Source organism: Larus michahellis, chromosome Z, assembly GCF_964199755.1.
Source record: "Larus michahellis chromosome Z, bLarMic1.1, whole genome shotgun sequence".
In the NCBI taxonomy this organism is placed as follows: Eukaryota; Metazoa; Chordata; class Aves; order Charadriiformes; family Laridae; genus Larus; species Larus michahellis.
In genome coordinates, this window is record NC_133930.1 from 55,743,764 (window position 1) to 55,764,564 (window position 20,801).

The 20,801-nt window shown below is 44.9% G+C and overlaps 1 protein-coding gene across 2 annotated transcripts in view; it reads right to left on the reverse strand.

The window, feature by feature from the left end:
• ABCA1 (ATP binding cassette subfamily A member 1) overlaps positions 1-20,801 on the reverse strand; it is a 100,193-nt gene that overhangs the window by 39,007 nt on the left and 40,385 nt on the right. For both annotated transcript variants that reach the window (XM_074569115.1, XM_074569116.1), the window contains exons 6-8: positions 14,083-14,204; positions 9,815-10,006; positions 2,428-2,514 (exon numbers count right to left, since the gene is read on the reverse strand). In XM_074569115.1, coding sequence (XP_074425216.1) covers positions 2,428-2,514; positions 9,815-10,006; positions 14,083-14,204 — 401 coding nt within the window. The remainder of the gene's footprint in view (positions 1-2,427; positions 2,515-9,814; positions 10,007-14,082; positions 14,205-20,801) is intronic.

Below are 20,801 nucleotides of genomic sequence, written 5' to 3' on the forward strand. Positions count from 1 at the left end.
GACAGCTGTGAGAACAGCTAAAGCCTGGGGATTCGGTACATGTGTCCAGAGTGACTGCTTCAAGTGTACTTTCATTTCCTCACTAGTCACTGCTGCCTTTGTCTGTACCCCAGTGCCACTCAATCTGGCTCCACAGGTTCAGGGTGACCGAGAGGACACTAGTATCATGGGACACGAATAAAAAAAAAAAGGTCACACAGCAGATTTGGTCTGTTAGATATGCTCACGTGGATGTCTGGATTTGATGATTCCTCACCCAAAATGCCAAGGCTGCATTTCAGGTGTGATAGTTTGAGTATTCAATTCAAAGGGACCCTTCCCTTGGGGAGCTTCTGCTGAAGAAAAATCAGCTGTTTTACCTAAGGTACCAAAAAGTCAACTGCTTTAGCTGAAGTATCACAAATTCCCTACCATGAGCAAAGGTACACAATTAGGATGTGCAACTAATTCCCATGACTGTATGAGGTGTTAACCACCTTCCAGAGGGATTGCATTAGCAAATACATTTTTACACATAATTTTAAAACAGGCTTGAGCAAGAAGCTTTGTTTCATCTTTGGCACCAGCAACTTTACAACTGACATGCAGAGCTGCTCTGCTCACCCCACTGGAAGCAAGTATCTCACATGCGAAGGGTTACTGAACTGTCTCTTCTTCCAAACACCAGACCTGGTTCTCTAAGTGTTTCTTAAGAGTTGCCCTTGCTCTTGGTGTTTCATCTGCCCTCCTAGGTTGATTTAAAGAGCCCAGGGACACAGATGCAATCAATCCCTGTACTCCAAGACAAATATTTTGTTCAGACCATTCTCTAATTAAAATTCCTTGCTAGAAAGGCTCCTAGACATGGCACAAACAATAGTTCTCTCCACCCCTTCAAGCTGCTGCCCTTCGAAACGAGGCAGCAAGTCCCTCCTTTTCACACAGAAATCAGCCTGCCAGACAATAAGTAACTTTCGGTCAAGCCATCTGGAGCAGCTCACGCTGTACGCAGAGGAAAAAGCTGCCTTTGTTTGCACAGCAATAGGGCAGAATAAAAGGTAGTCCTACCCAAAACAGCTGCCAAGCAAAAGGCACATTACCCTGGGACATTTTCGGCCACATCAGCAAACTGAATATCACATGGTTTCAATTATTTTTATCCCAGACAAGAAAAAAAAAGGCAAGCTTAAGTGACGTAACGGGAAACAGCTGTAATCAAACTCTGAAGGGCAGCCTCCCTGTTAGCAGCAAGAGCTCTGCCACGGTCTTTAACTGAAGCTGATCCTGGAATCGTCTTAATTTCACTGTAAATGGGACCCGGCAGCAGGTTATGGGACTCGGGGAGGGAAGGCACGCCAGGAATTGTTGGCTGGCACGGCGCTGGCTCCCGGCAGCCGTCCCTCCGTGGGAGTGGAGCTTGCGCTAACCCGAAGTGACCCGCTCTTGTGCGTGCTCTCAGAGGTTACTGCCGTTCACGGCGCTCAGCTCTTCTTGCGCTGATGCAAAGACGGAAGACTAGCAAAGGGGAGGAGGAGGCGGCGGTGGCAGAGGCATTGTTTAGTTTAGATGGTTGTGATTTCTGCTGCAGGGAGAGCGTGTTTTTGCATAGTAGCAGTACCTCAAAGTCAGAGCCAGACAAAAAGCAACTAAGATACGTTTTTGGCTCAAAATCCTTTCCCCAGTTTTGGACTTTTGACTCATCCTAGGCACGCAGGGTTTTTTTCTTAATCCATTGTTTCACCTGCAAAAACAAATACTTGCAGTCTCTACAATATCACCCAGCCTCTGCAAATCGCTATTTATATTTTGCCAGAGCCTCTCTCAGCCAGTGTCGTGATGCCATTGCACTGAGTCCCCCACAAGGACCGGAAAACAATCTCTGCCCCCAAAAGCTAGTTAGACAAAGAGCAAACGAGCAAACGGTAGCCTACAGCTACTCAGATTAGGACCTACAGCTACTTAGATTAGGACAGCCACAACATCTCTTCCACACAGCCTCACCACACCCAGAGACTACTAGATACAACCAAGTAACAACCCTGACGCGGTTAGCAACTGAGTGGTAAAACTAGAACGGAAGCAAACCCCCATATGCAGTTTTTAAGGCACTGCTAGGCAGCGTTACGTATTGCAAGCCCAACAGTTGTGCCACTGCTGAGAAGGCAAACCCCGCAGAATATGAATTCATGTTCCTCCAACGAGGATCCAGTCTAGCCACACATCTGATAAACTCCTATGGTGTTTGTAACGTGAAGTGCCAAGGGGTTAAAGAGTGCATGCTGCCACTACTGACACAGGGGAAGGGCTGTAGGACGTGGGGGAAGTTTCAAAACAAGCCGAGGATCTGACTTTGAGTTGCACCAAGCAGACTCGTGCTTCTTGTACTCAACTGCAGGCTAAGGCAGCAACCATGGTGATGCATTCTCCTGACATCAAGGCACTCCTTACCTCTTTAACAAGATTCCCAATGCTCTCTTTCAAAGTTTCCACAGTTTCGGACAGATCCCGCAAGGAGGAATTGAAAGAAAATCGTCTCTGCAAGAACAGGGAAAAAAAAGGAAATTAGAAGTTACTGCAAGGCACAAACAAAGAAATTAAACTTGTAAACATTCTTGTGAAGACGAGTAGTAAGGACTGTTCACATGGCAAAGTGCTTGATGGGGAAGACAGAGCTGGCTTCCTACGCACCCCTGAGCTTAAAATACCATGGGCTTCAGCACTGCCCAATTGCAATGGGGTCACCCCTTTTCTTCCTCACAGCTTAGGTACACAGATGCAAGTAACCAGAACCACCCAAATGAAGTGCTAAATGCATGCACGTACACTTCCAGTGCAAAGGATGGCTTGCATTCCAGGTCACACAATACAAGCAGAGTCTGCAGGACAGCATGTGGGTAGACTTGAAATCCTGCAAGTCAGTGCCAAGAAGGGGTTGCAAAGTCTACATAAGGGAGGAGAAGACCAGTTGGTAGACACAAGCTTTTAATGGGACTCCACAGATACCAGCTCAGATTCAGAGAACTCCTGTTGCAGTGTACATCATCTTCATCAATCAAGTCCTCACATTAGGCCTTGACATTTTTTATTTAAACCAAGGGCATATTTTAAAACAACCAGCTTCCATGAAACAGCTGACACTCCCCCCCATCACAGGAGAAAGACTAACAGGTTTCCAGAAGTGGAAGGCAAAGCTTCTAGAAAACTATTTGCTTTAGCAGGGAGTTGCACCAAAGACAACTCCTTGTTTCCAGCTGCTCTACATGTAACTGGTGGGTCTGGGTTTTGGTTTGTGGCATTGTTTTTCCCTTCTGTGCACGTGGGCAACACTGGACACAACCCTTCTTTCAAGGGAATGAGGATTAAAATAATTTCCTAAGATTTCATGTTAGCAACTACACATTGCAGCATTTGAAAGCGTGCTAAAGTTACAGCATTGTGACACGCAGAGGAATAGCCAAGGCCCTTGATTTCAGCACACATCTTTTGGGGTGAAGCTTTTAATTTTCACATCTTTCATGGAGTAATTTCTGGAAGCAAAGTCTGGAGGCTTTCACTTATTCTTGTGATTTGCTGCAGGGTGGTAAGACCTGGCCAGTGCCAGCAGGTGTAAACAGGCACTGTTCCACTGATCTGCTGGGGCATTTAAGACCCAGCTAACTTTTCTGAGTCCACAGTTAGTGGCTGCTCCAAAGGCAGTTGCAAATTCAGGGAGGTTCCCTCTAACCTCTATGGAGTCCACATCACCACTAAACGCAGTTCTTAAGGTTTGGATAAATCAAAACACATCAAGAGAAGCAATTAAAACTTGCCACAGGCACACATATACTCCCCACCTCCACGACATATTTAAAGAAATATAATCAGCAAATATCAAAGCTACATAGCTGCACTACCACTTTAGCAACAAGATGAGGTAGAAAATCCTAGGTTCACGCATAACAGCATATGGAACGTGTTCAGCTCCATATACCTCTCCAAGCTTTACAGATTTGTGTTGTTCACTGTACTCAAAGGCAATTCAGGGACAAGGTGGATAAGGAAGAGTTTTCTGATGATACTAATTGGTTCAGACCAGTGAAAAGTCAAAAGCCAATTGCAAAGGATTAGTGAAAGGCCTCATGCTGACACAGTTACAAAGTGCCAGATACAATTCAGTGCTGCAAAGTAAAGCGCATAGGGAACAGACAGTTCTACCTTAAGATAACCTTCAATGGCTCTGAATTAGCTACTGCCACTCAGAAAGAGATATCTTAGAATTACAATGATAAGATAGATCAAGACCAATATAAATCCAGTGTTCTCAAGTACTACATGCAATTTTGGGTCCTACATCTCTGAAGGAACAGAGTACAAGAAAAAGGCCTCAAGTACGATTCAAGAGAAGAATGGCTTCTGAAGGAAGAACACTAGACAACAGTTCTTCCAATGGGACCTGTAATGACAAATAGAGGTTATGAGAGAGCTCTGTAGAATTACAAGTGGGATGAATAATGGGAACAGGGGACGATTGCTCCCTGCACCTCATCATAAAGAGCTACAGGGCTTCCAGTGAAAAGATCAGTTTAAAACAAACCAAAGGAGCTACTGCATGCACAACTTGGTCAAAATGGAGAAATTCAGTATGTATTATGTGATGCTGAAGGTACCAAAAGTTAACGTGGATTTGAGAAAGGCTTAGAAGAATTCATTAAAGAAGAAAAGCTTACCAAATGCTATGAAACACCAAGATCACGGCACTAGATGAGAAAGTCTGAGTTGCAAGCTACTGAAAAGCAGGACATTACACTGAGGACATGTTACTGTATACTTGCCTTATGGCTGCATTCTTTCACATGCCTCCATTATGGGCCATTGCTGACTAGCACTTGGGGGACATGGAGCTGAACAGGACTGTGGTCTGACGCAGCGTACAAGCCCTAGGTGATTCAAGGAGCTTGCAAACCTTACCCTGAACTGTGAGGGGAATACACCTATCATTTCACACCCTACCACCCTCACCTTTCCTCCCTAACAGATTCACAGCACTCCAAGATCATTTCTCACCAGAACCTGCAATGACGCCATTGCTATGGAGGGAATTTTGCTTTCTTTACCACCACCCTTTGCACCCTAAAGACCACTCAGGGAGCCTCTGACAAGTTATATGTCCAGAGACAATGACAAAAAACAGTCAAGTGGCCAGTCTTCTCTGTGCAGGCGAGCATATAATGAATTTCCCTGGAAAAAAACTCTTTGCAGTGGCTTATTAAGTAGTTCGTTACATTCATAAGAGCCCTCTAGATTCATGGCAGCTTCAGTAAGATCGGTCCCCACTGTAAGGGTGTCTTTAGCAGGTGTCTGCACTACATTGTGGGGGGAGAAGCGGGGCAGGGCTCATTGTGATTCATTTTCCAGGGAAATGCTAAGTGCAGGGAAGATGTCCAGGGAAATGCAAAAACATCACCTGCGTTTTCTAGGGATACTGTGGAGTGACAAAGTTCTAGCAGGTTTTGAACAGAGCTGCCCTGTACAATTACTGTGTTAGCAGCTTCCAAGTCATGCCTTCATCTAGGCTTCTCTTTTGGGGCAGCCAACATCATAACACTCTTGAGGTACAGATTGCACTGAGTGGACTCCGTCTGCTTTTACGTGCATGCTATAAGACTCAAAATAGACTTAATAGAGATGACTGGAATTGACTGCACAGTCAAGACAAGCCGTGAATAAGTCCACCTGTCAGCTTCTGCTAGAAGGGATGGACAACTCTGTTTCTTCAACATGCAGGAGAATGCACGTGTTTGAAGTGTTGGGAGGTCATAGCAAAATTCAGTCACTGTCTGCATCACACAGCTAACTGTTTCTGCTTAAAGAGACCTCTCTGCCATGTTTGCTTTGAAATAGTTCCTACAACTTTATACTGATCTTAGCAGAAATATTACCCTGAACTTTGCAGAAAAATCACATGCTTTAAACTTCTGCGTTTGTTTCCTGGAAGTCCCAAAGTACAGCTGCTTAAAAGCACAGTATCATTGTGCTTGACTGAAAACACTCCCAAAAGAGCAAGAAAAGCCACAAGTTCAGTTGCAGCATTTATTTACATTAAGAGACCTTTTCTAAAGCCATTTGTCAAGTGGAATGCATTTATTATTCAATGCTTAGTTCATGCTAACCATATGACAAAATACCACCCATATTACAAAGGGAAAAAAAAACAATTGGATTTTCACGTGCTCGCCCACACTCCTTCAAGGACCACTGTAGTACATAAGTCACAACATATTTATGGCTATTACAGACCAACAACGCTGGAAGTGAGTGTGGGAAAGCCCTTCTTAGGCAGCACTGCAGAGATTAAATGTCACAAGACCAATCTGAATTGTCTTCGTCATTTAACTTTCAATCTTCGTCATTTAATTTTCAAACTGGGGGAGATTTGCAAAGGGAAAAGCTGCACCGCAGATACTTTTATGATACAAGACAGCCACCACCCATCACAACACCAGTTCAGTCAGACACCTCTGGCTTACTGCCATTGCCAGGATTGCCTGTAACCCTTCACAGACATTTGTTCCATAGGACAAATGGTGGCCTAGCACAGGGAGAAAGACAAAAAGGAAATTTGTGTGCGTGCAATTAGAGATACTGTTTCACTGTTGTCCTCAAACTACCTTCTCCTACCTCACAGTCTCACTGACTACACCCAGTGCAAGGCAAACCTCAAAAACTAAAAATGCGTCCACAAGGGTCTTATACAAGGTGTCCTGTGCCCCACAGTACTTATTGTTGGCCAAATGGCTTCACAGAATGGATGAAGACATGGGTCCTGGAAAAGGGAATTTGACTTTTTTAACCACTTTTTGCTTCTAGTGGAGTGAATACTCGGTCAAGAAGGAGATCTGATCCTCTGCCTCGGCACCCTCTGATCACTCCCAGATATTCTGCTGGGTTTTGATCTGAACAGCCCACCCCGAATAGGTTCTTACATAAAAAAGGAGACACACTTTAACGTCCCTACCATGCCTCTATGTGCTTGGCTCTGTTTTCTCATCCTACAGAGCAGGCTAAATTGAAGTCATACAAAGGATCAGTGGCAGAGCTAGAAATCCTAGTAGAAAATTATAATTAGAAGTCCTTCTTTGTCTTAACTGTACCATTACACTGTGGGCAACCTTCAAGCTCTTCTAGATAGAACTGATGAGCAGGTATGTAAAGAAAAGTTTACTTTTTGCCTTTCTTTTTAAAATAAACTTCCTTTACAGTGCTGTGACATTTAGAGCATTTAACCATGCGCGCACTTCAGTTTCCTTTTTAAAAATGTACTCTGTACATAATTTGCTAATAACTACTGTTTTGTTGTGAGTTACCTAGAACACTTATAGTTTCCCTTCAGGCTGCAAAGGCACACACACTTTAAGCCAGCAGAAGCAGGTGTTAATATCAGGATCTCAGCCCACACACACGCACACCCTGACCACAGGGTTCTCCATCTTGCACCCTCCCCTTCTTCGTGCTTCAGCACAAACGTTTGTGTAAGTGCACAATCAGGTCAATTGCTTTTAATCTCGGTCAATTCTGTGATGTAATTTACTGCATCGTCTTGCAGAGGGAAAAACAAACGGCAAAGTAGAGGGGCAGGAACAAGCAGGTGGATGCTGGCCTGAGTTTTCTGGATTAAAATGGTTCAAGAAACTGTAGCCACTTTACTGGCCAGATACTTGAGTGGCAAAAACTCCAGTTTTACTATTCAAGCCCTTGGTGTTGAATTTGCACAGTTCCTGCACACAGCTGCAAGTCCTTTTCACCCCAATTGCATTGACCTAATCATATTAACATGCTGCCTCTCCATAAATCACAGAAATTCTGCAACCACTGGAGCCCAGGTCCCATTAAATGACCCAAAAACCTGCCTCTGAATTCCTGTTGTACCTGCATTTGATTTGGCCCTTACTTTTACTTACTGAAATGCCATGCTGTAAAGTACATCAAGGCGACTAAACAAAAAAAAAATATAATAAAAACAAAACTCTGGGCAAATTGTTGGCATTGGTTTACAGGCTCTACAGTAGATATGGTGCACGCTATCTTCAATGTGCATGTCCAAGATTTGACCTACAGTGCCTTTTATGTCAAAAGCCTCCTTTGTTCAGGAACAAAAAGTTCCCTCTTTGTTCACAGACGTTACTGCAGGTCAAGGCACTTCTTAGTCTTTAAAGACACTAAGTTTCAAACGTGTTGGTTGTGATTCTAGAGTTAATTTATTCATTTCGCCTGGCCACATTGAAGCCAGTTGGTATTTATTTCCCTCACTGATGCATTACAGCAGCTAAACTAGAGGGCAGGCTGTGATATTTTTCTGAGGAAAACTGCAGACCTTTACAAGACAGTGTATAACACACGGCAGGTTTAGGTCTGCTGGCTTCCAGACTCAAGATTTTTTTTCCTTTGAAGCCAAGATCATGAGCCAGTTTCTCAGAAATCCTTCAAAATTGCACATAATGTCTTAATCAACTTTGCTGTTGCCAAGTGGCACAGAGTGGTTTATGACTGCTTTCTTTCACTAACAAACAATACAGATGTAACTACACAGATACAACTCAGTACCTGCTTCTGTCAGCTATGTTGTAGAGACTTCCATAAATGAGAAAGACTGAGTCTGCAAAGGGCCCAAAGACCAATACTGAGTTGTACTATAGCTGGCTATTTCCATCACCTTCGGACACCAAAGTCATCTCTGAATGATTTAAAGTAAATGCACACATATACATCTAATTCAACATGAGAAACCACTCACAGCCATACCTCTTCAAACAGCCCATCTGTGTTATAGGGACAATTTTAGTGTCATTACCTCATCTTTTAATGGTCACGATTATCTCACTCTTCCAGCAGGAAAGAAAAAAATGTAGATGGAGTACACATGGAAAACAGAAGACGAGCTGTGGAAAGAAGTAACTGACCACTATGTACTGTGAAGAAGAGTAATATGATTTCAGTACTCGATAATGACCCTCTCTGGCTGGGGACAAAACCAAGCAAATGGTACATGACTTTCAGTCCTGAAAGTCTCATCAATCTAGAAACTCACACAGACCAAGCGTTTATTTCTTCCACAGCAAACAATAGAGTGTTTGTTTTAGTGGGTAGCAGAGTGGGTTCTGTGGTCCCTTCTTCTCTATACTGATATTTGCAGCACTAACTTCCTCAAACTTTTTTATTTTACCAAATACTGAGGACCTATAACAAAGCATCACTGGGGTTTCCTAGATAAACAGCTACATCTGCTCCACTTTCCAATCACCCCCTAAATAATGTATTTTCCTGATGTTCAGTGAATTTTTGCCCCAAAACTGGTTGATCAACCTTTGAAACAGGGCTTTAAAGTTTGACTCGTCTTTATATAAATTAAATTCTGCTCAAAGGTGGTGGCTCGCCACTGGCTGAAAACTTCTGCACTCGGTAGCCCCATCGTAAAGACAGAGGGTGATGGTTTTAGCACTCAGCACAGGCTGGTCTAACACCTGGGCTCATTCCAGCCAAGACACATCATCTGACCAAAACACTGGGACAACCAAGAACCTGTTTGTAACTATGCAGCATAAATATTTTACTCTTGACAAATTGAACTGCAGACCACACACATTCATGCTCCACAAGTACCACAGTGCAACAGGAAGGGTAAGAATGGCAGGAAGAAGCAACGTTGTTCATGCTCCAGTGATAAAGACCATCTTTCTTCTTTCTTACTGCCAATGAACAGTTCACTCTGGAAGTGCAGGGATTAGTTCCTAGACCGAAAGCCCTGGAAAATGTCACTGTGTCAACAATAACCTCTCACAGGTGGGACCAGTGGACTCACCTGAAGAGGCTTCAAAGGATTCAGGTTAGCACGGAAGGTTTGCTCAGCTGCATGGAGTTTTTCCTTTGGCAAGGTGCAAATAAAGACTTCAGAGTCCATGGCCGCCGTCTGATTATGGATTGTAAGAAATTCAGACAGTGTTGAGCTATTGCAGAGATCTCGCAGTCGCATTCGGTAACCAGACACAATGACCTGAAAAAGCGGGGAAAGATGTAAGTCTCCCTTTGTGTAAGATTCATAGCAAAAAATTGGTTCTCACCTAGACAAAACTAACCATTCATTACATTTCCAGAGAGAGGTAAGAGGGCATTCTTCTCTACAGGTTGCGCAGCCCTGAGCCACACACAACTCAGTTCCAAGAAAAACATGTTTCCCTGCTAAGTACATGGGGGAGGCAGGTCTCTCCACTTCTCCACAAAGACACACAGAGCAGCAGAGATCCTGTCCTCCACAGCAGCCATTTCCTCCAACCAAGGGTACGTGCATTGCCTAATCTTCAGTCTTCTGGGAACTGAGCCACAGAGACAAAACAGGGCTTGTGACCAGACACAAGTCTGGCAAATGTATGTGAAGGGCAAGAGACCTATGTCCCAAACTCCTTAGCTGTATCCGCCAGCCACATTTTCTCCACTGTTCTGGATCAGGATCACCTCCCTTAGCTCTGAAGTATCTCTTTACTAACTGCCGAGAGAAACGTTTTGCAGTGTTTTGGGGCAGATAACGTATCAGTGGAAAAAAAAAAAATTACCTTACTGGCTGCAACAAACGAGAGATGAGATCCTCAAGTCTTTCATGGGAGTATTTTACTTAAGGTGAGAGTTTGCTTGTCAATAATGTTTCCTAATCCACAAGCAACCACATTATTAATGAAATAAATGCAAAAAATCCCACTGAATTATCACCAGTCCCTTTCAAACCTGATGACCTGGTTTCTTTCAATAAGGTCAGTTGCAGGAGTTTGGTTTGCTGAACAAGGAACAGGTACATGTCAAACAGAGGCACACCTCATAAAGGTGATAAACACAAGGAAAATCCAGAGTTTTCTGTTGGAAAGAGTTTTTTGTTTGCCTTGGGGCTAGACAGAGGGAACAATTTTATTGTAAACACACAGGTAACAACAGCTGTACAATTCATTTCTTCTTTATGGTCTTTTGTAATGCCCAGTGTGCATTGCCCAACTTCCAGCAACAGCTTAAGAGGACTGATCTACATCGCAGAAGAGTTAACAGTTACTGAATCATGCTGGTAAGTCTGAAAGTTTTCTGGTCTTTCAAAGCCAAAAGGGCATCAACAATCTGGGGATAAAAAGTGCTCTATGTTCAGAAAACAAGCAGATAGAACTGACAGGAGAGGGAAGAGATTTATAATGCAACACTTGTGCAAACCTTTAACTTTAGTCTGCATCCATGTTCCAAAAATAGGATGTTTCCATGCTGCACACTCAGCTGAATAAATCAGATAGCTCTCGCATCAAAAAGGCTGGCCTTTTGAGAAAGTTTGGGTGATTTTTTTTGCCAGCAGAGGTACTACCACCATTGCAGCCATGCTGAAAAGGGAAAATTCTTGTCACACTGGAATGACACTCAGGAGACCTGGGATCAGTCTTAAAGCAGCTTCCCTGTGTGGGCATACAGAAAAACAGTGTCTTCCAGTGCCTTGGTGCTCATTCAAAAAAAGGGAAGGTGAACAATCCTTCCACCATCCCCTGTGTCTGTCTACCTTTTCCACTTAGATTTTAAATTCTTTTGGAGGAAAGCTACTCCTTCCAAACACAGTGAGGTCCATAGCACATGACCTGCCCACCCGCCCAAACTAAAACACCCAATCACACCAAGCCAATTCTCTGCAACCATTTCAAGTCACCTGAAGCCACAGTGTCTTCAACAGGCAAATAGAAAACTACTCTAAGTAACTGGTTAAGTCTCCTAAGAGCACTCAAAATGCCAGGCTCATGTCTGAAAGCAGTCAGAGGTGACTGTTTTGTGCTCACGGGTCACATCATTCTCTCCTGGGACTGTCCCCTGCTGTACAAAACAAGGGAGATTTGTTCCAGGCAGTGTATGCCCTGGTCATTGTTTTTTACTCCTCGCTGCCATTCAACGTGTCACACTGCAGCCCTGGCCCAGGACCCTGCTGTTCCCCTGCAGCTTTTCACAGGGTAGGACCTACTCCTGCCATTCAAGCTACAATTACAGCTGTCTGGCCACACCTGGACACTGACAGCATACGAGACTTGATTAGACAGCTGCCTGCCCACTGCTCATCCAGGCTCCTTCCAAACCCCTGAGCACACCTGCCACTACAAAAGAAACACAAGGTTGAGCCACTCTGCCCCAGGAAGCAACGTGCCCATCAAGACAAGGCTTTGGCCGTTTTTATGTTCAGTATGCTGGATACACGACCCTGCTTGACATGCTGGAGTACTGTCACTGCAGTAACACCAGTGAAAAACAGTCCCACGTGATTTCAGTTCCTTACTTGCAAATCGCAACTTCTGGGCTTGTTGAACAACCGCAGGACACTAACAGACTCCAGGAGAAGGCTGTACTTGCTGTGGGAGGTTTACATACTCTGAATAGGCCCTTCTACGTGGCCTTGTGAATGAAGCTGTGACCCACTCAAACAGTCAGGGACCAAACAACTATTGCCTATGAATACTGCAGTCACTATGCAGCTCAGTAGTGAGGTCAGATCTCCACCCCACATCTCCAGCAAAATCAAAGGGGTCCATCTTGTGAGCCAGATGAAGTCATCCAGCGGAAAGAGAGAGCTCTGCCTGTCGGTTATTATCTGTATTAGAAAAGTTCTCAAAGAAAGATTTGGTGGGCCACTGCCCTCCTCTGCAGCTTACTGCCCTGTTGCTTGTATCAGCTCTTCCTGACATCCCAGAGCACAAACTGCTATTAAGAATAAACACCACCACTCCCAGTGTCCTGGCAGAATCAGCACAAGAATTCCACAAACAAGAACAAAGCATTCAGGCAAGAACTAGCCAACTGATTACCCCTTCACCACCCTTCAGACACAGTATGTAGATAAAAACTAAACTTTTCTTCTCTTCCACTGGCTTTGCCACATACAACTGATAATACGTCAGCTACACAACATAAGGTCAGAGAGACATTTTCACCCCAGAAAATCTTTCTGCCTTTCCATCAGCTTAGGGAGAATGACTATGTTGTTGCTGCTGAAGCCTTCTAGTTATCCTTGCAGAACCATCCATAGCACAATTCTGTTTTAATCCAGCATGAATTTCAGGCAAGTTAGTTTCAAGTAAAGTAAAACTTGCAGTCTGAAGTGGGTAAGAATGTTTTTCCCCACTTTACTTGTTTTAGTAGGACATAACTTGCAGGATTTATTATCAAACTGCACTAAAACAGATGGCTTGACAGAATTCGCTGAAGAATGAGACAATGTATGTGAAGGGGACAGCATCTGTAAGCACACAAAAATGAAGTCTGAAAGGACTATTAATCAAGTCTACTTCAAAGAAAAGATCTGATCTAGAGTTGAGAAGCAGAATGGATTTCCTCCTCCTTTTGCACTGCCTGAAGAGAACCACAGGTCTTCCTTTGACGTCTGAAGCAACCAGTTCTGACTTCTGCATTAGAAAGGATGCTGGTGGACATCCAGCCTAGCAAAAAAAGCGTTCTGAGCTTGACCATGGCAGACAGCCATCCCAAGACAGGGGCTCCAGCCCACTGTCACCGCTCCCTATGTTTATGAAGGCAATCATGGAAGGACTCAGGAGTTTCATTTGAGATCAGAACTCTCTTGTAACTACGTAATACACAAGTTTACTATCTGTCTTGAAGAGCTGGCTGCAAGCTGAAAAGCATGCATCCTTCTAAGGCAGAGCAACACAAAGAAACCCTACTTCACTCCACGCCGAGTGATCAAACAATCACCCCATTTTTATTTCTAATCAAAGTAAAATAGTTGGAACAGCACTAGCAACCCAATTAATGTTTTACTTGGGTAAAAAAAAAAAAAAAAACAAACCAAAAACAGGAAAGAAGAAATTCCATTTAGGGTACTAGGCTATTTTCTTATGCAGACCAAACCACTTGCATGTGGGTCTCAGCATCCTTTTACAGCTTCCAACCAAATAAGACAGTGAATTGAGGGGGAACACAGAAGCAGGGATTAAATTTTCCTCTGTGTTTGTACAACACCTAGCACAGAGGGGTCCTGCACTGTCGATCTTGGCACTACGGTTAAACAAACAATCGACAAGCATTATATTTATGGCTGAAAGTGCTCTTTACCTGCTGGAGGTTGACCTCTGCATCCAGTAGCTCCTCTACTGCAGATGATGGCATGGACACATTATGGTGGAGGAAGTCTGAGAACGTCTCGTTGTCAACCAGGAAATCCCGAAGTTTCAAGTCTGCAAAGCAACAAAACAAGCAACATTCTGCTCAGGGCAAAGCCAAAAGGAAACTCATGTGAGAGCCCTGAACAGGAAAAGCAAAGCTGACAAACGGGGAAGAGGGAATTACACAAACCATAGCACAAAGGGAAAAGAGGAGCTGCTGGTAAAGCGCTCTGAAACTTGGCAGCTTTCAGAGATGTCGATCCGTGAAGTCTTGATCTCAAGAAAAAAAATAATTAAACACTTTTAAAAACACCTCCCTTTAACACCATTATTTCAGCTCAATTTGCACATATGCCGAAGCAGCAAGGCGCACCAAACTGCTCCCCTAATCTGGGGTGAAACCTGCAGCAGTAGCCTTGCACAAAGATTCAGCTTCGCTTAATCCCTGCGTTGTAACCAAACACACGACTGGGCTGGTGCATGGACCGCTAAGGGATTTACTACCTTGTATTTAATTACGTTAACAGTAGATGTACTCTACCATAAGTTTCAAAGTCTGACACATGCAGACACACAGGTAGGAAACAGAATCACACACAGATCTAGGAAGCAATCTTAACCACACGGCAAAATTTCTGCAAATGCTTTTTAACTCCATTTTCTTTCCCAAAAACTTCACCTTCTGAAGCCATTGGTGTTTCAGCTCTTGATTTTAAAACAAATTTACATCTCCGTCACAGCAGAGGGGAACCATCTGGAAATTACAGTCCATCCACACTAATAAAGTTCACAAACCTGCTTAAGCTTAAGCAACTGACCTTCACGCTGTTTTGGGTTGTTTTGTTTGGTTTGTTGTTGCTTTTTTTTGTTTTGTTTTTAAAGAGAGGACAACTCTACCTTTACTAAGCTTAAATGAGCAGCAATGAGGAAAGCAGCTATGCCAGGAGGAGCCGAGAGGGCAAGTTCTGTTGGATTTACCAGGCTGAAGATTTCCAGGCTCAGCCAAGTCAACCAGCTGGGCGTCACCCTGCTTTCTCTCCCTCTAGGAAGACAGGATGCCGCAGCCCAAGGCAAACAGTGGGAAACAACGAGCTCTAGAGGGAGAGCAATGCACGGGAGCCCCCCCAAGAGTCCGTACCTTTCCCCCTCCTGTAGGGAACAGCTGTATCGGAACGTATTTTATTTTTTTTCCACCCCTCTTTCCTGTTTGTGTGTGTAAGGCTGGGTGTGTGTGTGTGTGTGTGTGTGTGCGCAAAGCCGGGGGGGTGTGCAAGGCTGGAGGGGGGGGTGTGGGTGTGTGTGCAAGGTTTGGGGGGGGCGGGGGGGGGGGGGGTGTCACTGTGTGTCTGGCAGCGCAGGCGGGGCGGGGCAGGAGCCGCGCGCTCCGCGGGGTTACTGTCGGTCACTGCTCCCTCCTCCACAGATCCAGTTACAAATTCCCTCTCGCCTTTTTGTTCCACGAGGGGAAAAAAAAAAAAAAAAAAAAAAAAAAATCACCCCCCTCTGCTGAGGCGAGGCGGAAGGTTACTCTGGGACGAGAGTTCCTCCCTCGCACTCCTCTCTCCCCTTCCCCCGCCCCCACCACCATCAGAAACAGCCGGCAATATACTGGTTTTGGCCACGCCATGCAAATGCCCCACTACACCCCGGTCACCAAAACCGGCCCCCATCCCTTCTCCCAGCCCGGGCAAAGGCTGGGGAAAGAGCCGGCTCCCGCAATCGCATAAAAACCTCCTTTTTCTTTCCAGCAGAGGCTAGAGCACACAGCTTCACCGCAAACGGAGGAAAAATTCCCACCCACACCCCCCCCCGGCCACACACACACCGATTCCTTGGTCATTTCCTAAATGCGCTGGACTCCCTAAACACTTTCTGCAGCTTGGGGTTTTTTTGGTGCGATCATCCACGGTTCGGAAACTCGGATGGGCAAAGGGGTAAACTGGCTGAAGGCACGCTGGCATGCAGAGATCAGATGTTTGCAAGCTTTTTCATTAAATCTGTCCCCCCTTTGAAATATTTCCCAAGCTCCTCTTAAAGGGCCACACACCTTAAAAAAAAAAAAACCAAACCAAAAAACCCCCACAAAACTACACAAGCTATAGTTCTCCTACTTTTCTGTTGTCTCGTTTTGCTTTTGGGTTTGCCAAGGCTTTTTGTTTGTAGGCTTGGTTTGGGTTTTTTATTTTGCCATACAGAAACAGGATTTTCTTGGTCAGGGACATATTCTACAGGTAATCGCAGGAACCTGAACTACAGGGGGATTCCTGCTGGCTTGTCCGTAATCATGATGGGAGTTAAGAAAGAGCCTGCCGTCTTCCATGGCTGTAATTAACCAGCCCAGCATTAACAGGGCATTTCTCCCCTGCTTTTCTGTCATGCTGAGCATATTCAGACTTGCTCAGCACTAGAATTTGCTGAAAATCGAAGCCGCCTTCCAAGGCAACTCCTACAAACGTCTGAAGGAGTTTTCATCACAATCTGGAGGAAAACACAAAGGGAACAGAACGTAGAGTTACCAAAACTGCTTGTGGGACAATGCTTGGCCTCCAGCCAGCTGGTCACACAACCCGTGATCACTGGTCATTACTCTCTCTTGTCTGCCTCAGACCACACATGGAAGCTCTGCCAGACCAAGGGACTAAATACCACCACCACCGTCCTGCTGCAGTGCCCTAAGCAAAGAGCCAGCCTTTCTTACCATGCATTTTCTTCCCCCACCCCAGCTCTGGTCCTGCTTCCAGCACTTGTGGCTCAGTGTCTTATGCAATCCGCCTCAATCATGGAGGCATGCATAATGATTTGCACATGAAACCACAGAAGAGCACGAAGCACTGCAATCAGTCTAAATTCCTGCCCTGGATACTTCAAAAAGACAAGAGTTAATAGAGGTTTCCTCTTGAAAACACCATTATCCTCCAAGACTGCTTGCCCACTAGGGCCTAAGGAAATACAAGAGTGTTAGTTAAAAGAACTCCTCCAAAAATAGAAAACAAAAGAAACAAGCGGGTCTTTTGAAGGCTAATACCAAGATTACCTAATAATGCAAACATTTGGAGTGGAAGAACACATTTTACAACCAGAGGCCTACTGCTGCAGCATTTTCCTGCCATAAAAGCTCAGACGCACTATCAAGTTCCTCAAAAAACGTGAGGCAAAATATCTCAACTCAAACATGACTTAACTCGGGCATCTTCTCTCACACTCAAGACTGACCAAGAGCAACAGTACGGTCAGCTATTGCAAGCTGGCTGGCGCAGAGCAACACAGCTGCAGCATCCGGACAGCACATCGGAGAGAAATCTCTCCACATACTTCTGCTGACACGGATGTGCAGCCCCTCCTTCCCTCTCCTCCTCATCTTCAACAGAAAACCAGGGGAGCCACAGTCCTGCAGGCTCCCCTCACCACCACGACAGGGTACAGCCTCCTGGTTGAAACCTCAGGTCCCAGCAACCAAGACAAGCCCCAGCACAAATATGGGGATGAACCTGAGGTCTGAGTGAGCAACCACACTCAAAGGACAGTCAGATCCGATGCAAACCATGTCACTGATTCAGTGGTGGGATGAACATCTCCAGAAGAAATACTGAGGTAGCTTGTCCTCCTTGTAGACTGCTTTTACAGTTTAAGTCCTAACCCCAAGGAAGCAACAACAGAACATCAGAGAACATAAACAGAGGCTTTGCTTATAAACTACACCCATTACATCTAACGCCAGCAGGCCCAGTGGGGCTGAAATGCTTTTGTACTGCCTAGCTCCAGCTCAGGCACTGTAAAGCAGGAGAGGGTCCCCATCCACATGAAACGAGCAGAAATCTGATTTCCCACATTGGGCAGGGAGAAAGGTCCTCCCTACTTCACGTAAGGAAGCCTCCAGCAGAACCGCAAGCTCCCAGAGCTGGAGGTCTTGTGCCTTAACCACAAAACCACCCTTCCTCTCTGAAGTCACAGGTCAGGATTAGACAACGGCACGTGGCAGCATTTCACAGATACTGACTTTATGAGGGGCACAGCTGTCCTTCGTTTCCACACAGTTCAAACCAACCCTGGGGGCTGAATTCCGGGCATGGAAACCAGAAATTATGATTTTCAGAGTGCAAGACATCTCCTACATATCTTTTTAAGATGTGCATTTTCCTGACAGCTCAACCTTTTCCAGTGCCTTCAACCTTCGTGCCTGAGCACAGAGCTAGGCTGATCATCCTTTGCTTTAGAATCAAATCATTGTGACAATAGAAAAAGAACGCCTACTCAAGGAGCTCAAGACATCCATGTAATTAGCAAAAAAAAACAACCAATCCAGAACCTCCACGCTTGCTATGTTATTGGTTAAATTGAACCAAAAAAATGATCGTTATAAAAAAGAGCAATTCAGTGCTATGTGGGGTCTCCATCCCATATCAGAACTGAGGCACTGATTGTGTGGTGAACAAAGTGTCCGTAGTCCATACATTCTCCACAGCCAGAGTTTTTTAGTGTCCTCATTCTAGAAACACATCCCCGGTTACTTTCACAAGCTCAAATCCAGGAAAGAGGAAGACAAACCACTGCTGGGAAGCAGTTTTAATCTGCTGATCTTACTACAAGTATGACCCTGACAGGTCTCACAGTAAGAAGTAACCTTTCCAGCAATACTGGGAAGATCCACAGACCAGTGGGACAAAAAAGCCTGCGGGGACAGGTTACAGAGCAAGACTATTGTCCTCAAACTTCTCTCTCATTCTTCCTTGCTTCACTTGGAGGCACAGAGGTCTCATACCTCCCTCCAGAAACTTAATGGTGCAGTGTCTTTTAAAATTAAACAATAGGGTAGAAAAACAAAACCCCACGGAAATTGTGGATACAGTTTTCATATCCTGAACACTGCCTTCTAAAAATAAAAGGCACGCAAGGAGTATTTCAGCATATCTCAATCCACCATAGAGTACAAAGCTTACCAGGTCTGACTTCAATTTGTGATGTTTCTGCCCAAAGGGTTTGTGCCCATAATCGACAATAAACCAGTCTTTCATCCCGTTTAAAACTAACAAGCTCAGTGAAAACAACACGACAGTCGGATCTACTGTTTACTTCCCAGCTTCACATGCTGTAAGTCCCTACAAGGAACTGGGTGAAGGAAGAGGGAGAAGGGAAATCATGCTGTAAATTAATTCAGAAGCTAAGAGGAAAGCAGGGCAGTGTGTCCCATCTACAAACATGACTATATCTTCACAGGATTTCTGTGGATGGAACATGTTGATGGAACATGCAAGGCAAAAACCAATTATGTTATTTTCTGTATATCCATTGCAGTTGCAGGATTTATTAGCCTTTGTCTAAGCCTGTATTCCAAGCACCAAGGCAACAGAGAAGCTGATGTTAAATTATGACCCTTCATTTCTCATCACAGGGACTGCTCATAGGGCAACCCAGTCATTTTCATAACAGCGGCATTAAGGCATCACAGCAAGATGAAAGAGTGAGACGGGATGGGGCATGAGAAGGGCATGATGGGGCATGACTTTGTTCTTTAAAGTCAGCAGGTTTCCACAACGGCCCAAGGGATACAAGACAGACAAGCAGGTTCCCGGCACAATACCTGTCTCCACCAGTTAACAGAAGGAGCAAAGCAAGGAAGAGTGGCAAGTGAGCAAATAAGGCATTTTCTTCACCCTGCACAGAGTTCAGATTCACAGCTCCCGGTTCCCCACTCAGGTAAAACCGCATTTCTACAGCAAGGAAGGTGGGTGTGCGGCACCTCCGAAAAGCTCCCGCACCAGGGCAGTAACTCAGACGCCCGCACCAGCCTGACCGCACAGCTGTCTGACAAGCCTGTGCCACACCACTCCACAGCATCGGGGCACAACCAGAGGACAAGGTCATGAGGCTCCTCAGTCACACAGGCCTGCTTCACCCAGGGTGACCCAGTTCATTGGTCATACTCCCAGCAACAGGACTTTTTGCAAGACACAAGCCACGTGAAGGGACTGAAGCTGAGACCAAGAGCTGGAGCTTCAGCTCTGGCAGCTGAAAACATTTACTGGCAGCGCTACCAGGACCCTGCCTAGAAACCTGCCTTGGCTTTCAGCAAACCATCACATGGTGAGAGGACCAGGGCAGGCAAACTAAGTGCTGATGCAGAATTACCTTATACACTGGAATTTTGTATTAATTTTTCAATGAAGCATTTGGGAAGTATTCCTCAGGAATACATGACTGGTGCACTTGAACGCCTCGCCTGATTTTCACACCCATTACCCATCACTGATTTATAGACAAAAGGTGTCTGAAGCAATTTCCCATGAAATAAAAATGGGCTTTCAAACAAGTTCAACGGTGGAACCGAAGACTGAATGACTTGTGAATTGCTGATCATCCAGAGGAAACAGAGATCTCTTAATGTCGAAGCCTGCTACAGCATTGTAACCTACTGAGCCAATGACCCGGATCTACAATGTGAAAAGCAGACCTTTCATATAGGCCAGTTTTGGGCTTGGCAAGGCAGCAAATTTTCATCTGCCTTTATTATATTCCTAACTTTGGACAACACATCCGGAAAGCATGATAAAATAACATTTTTTAAGTGCCTTTTTTTTTTTTTAAGCAATTACTGTGTTTTAATTTTCCTTTTCCTGTAAGGCACTCTTCCTCTTGTGTGGTGGGAACAGCTCTCAGAGCTGCCTGTATCCC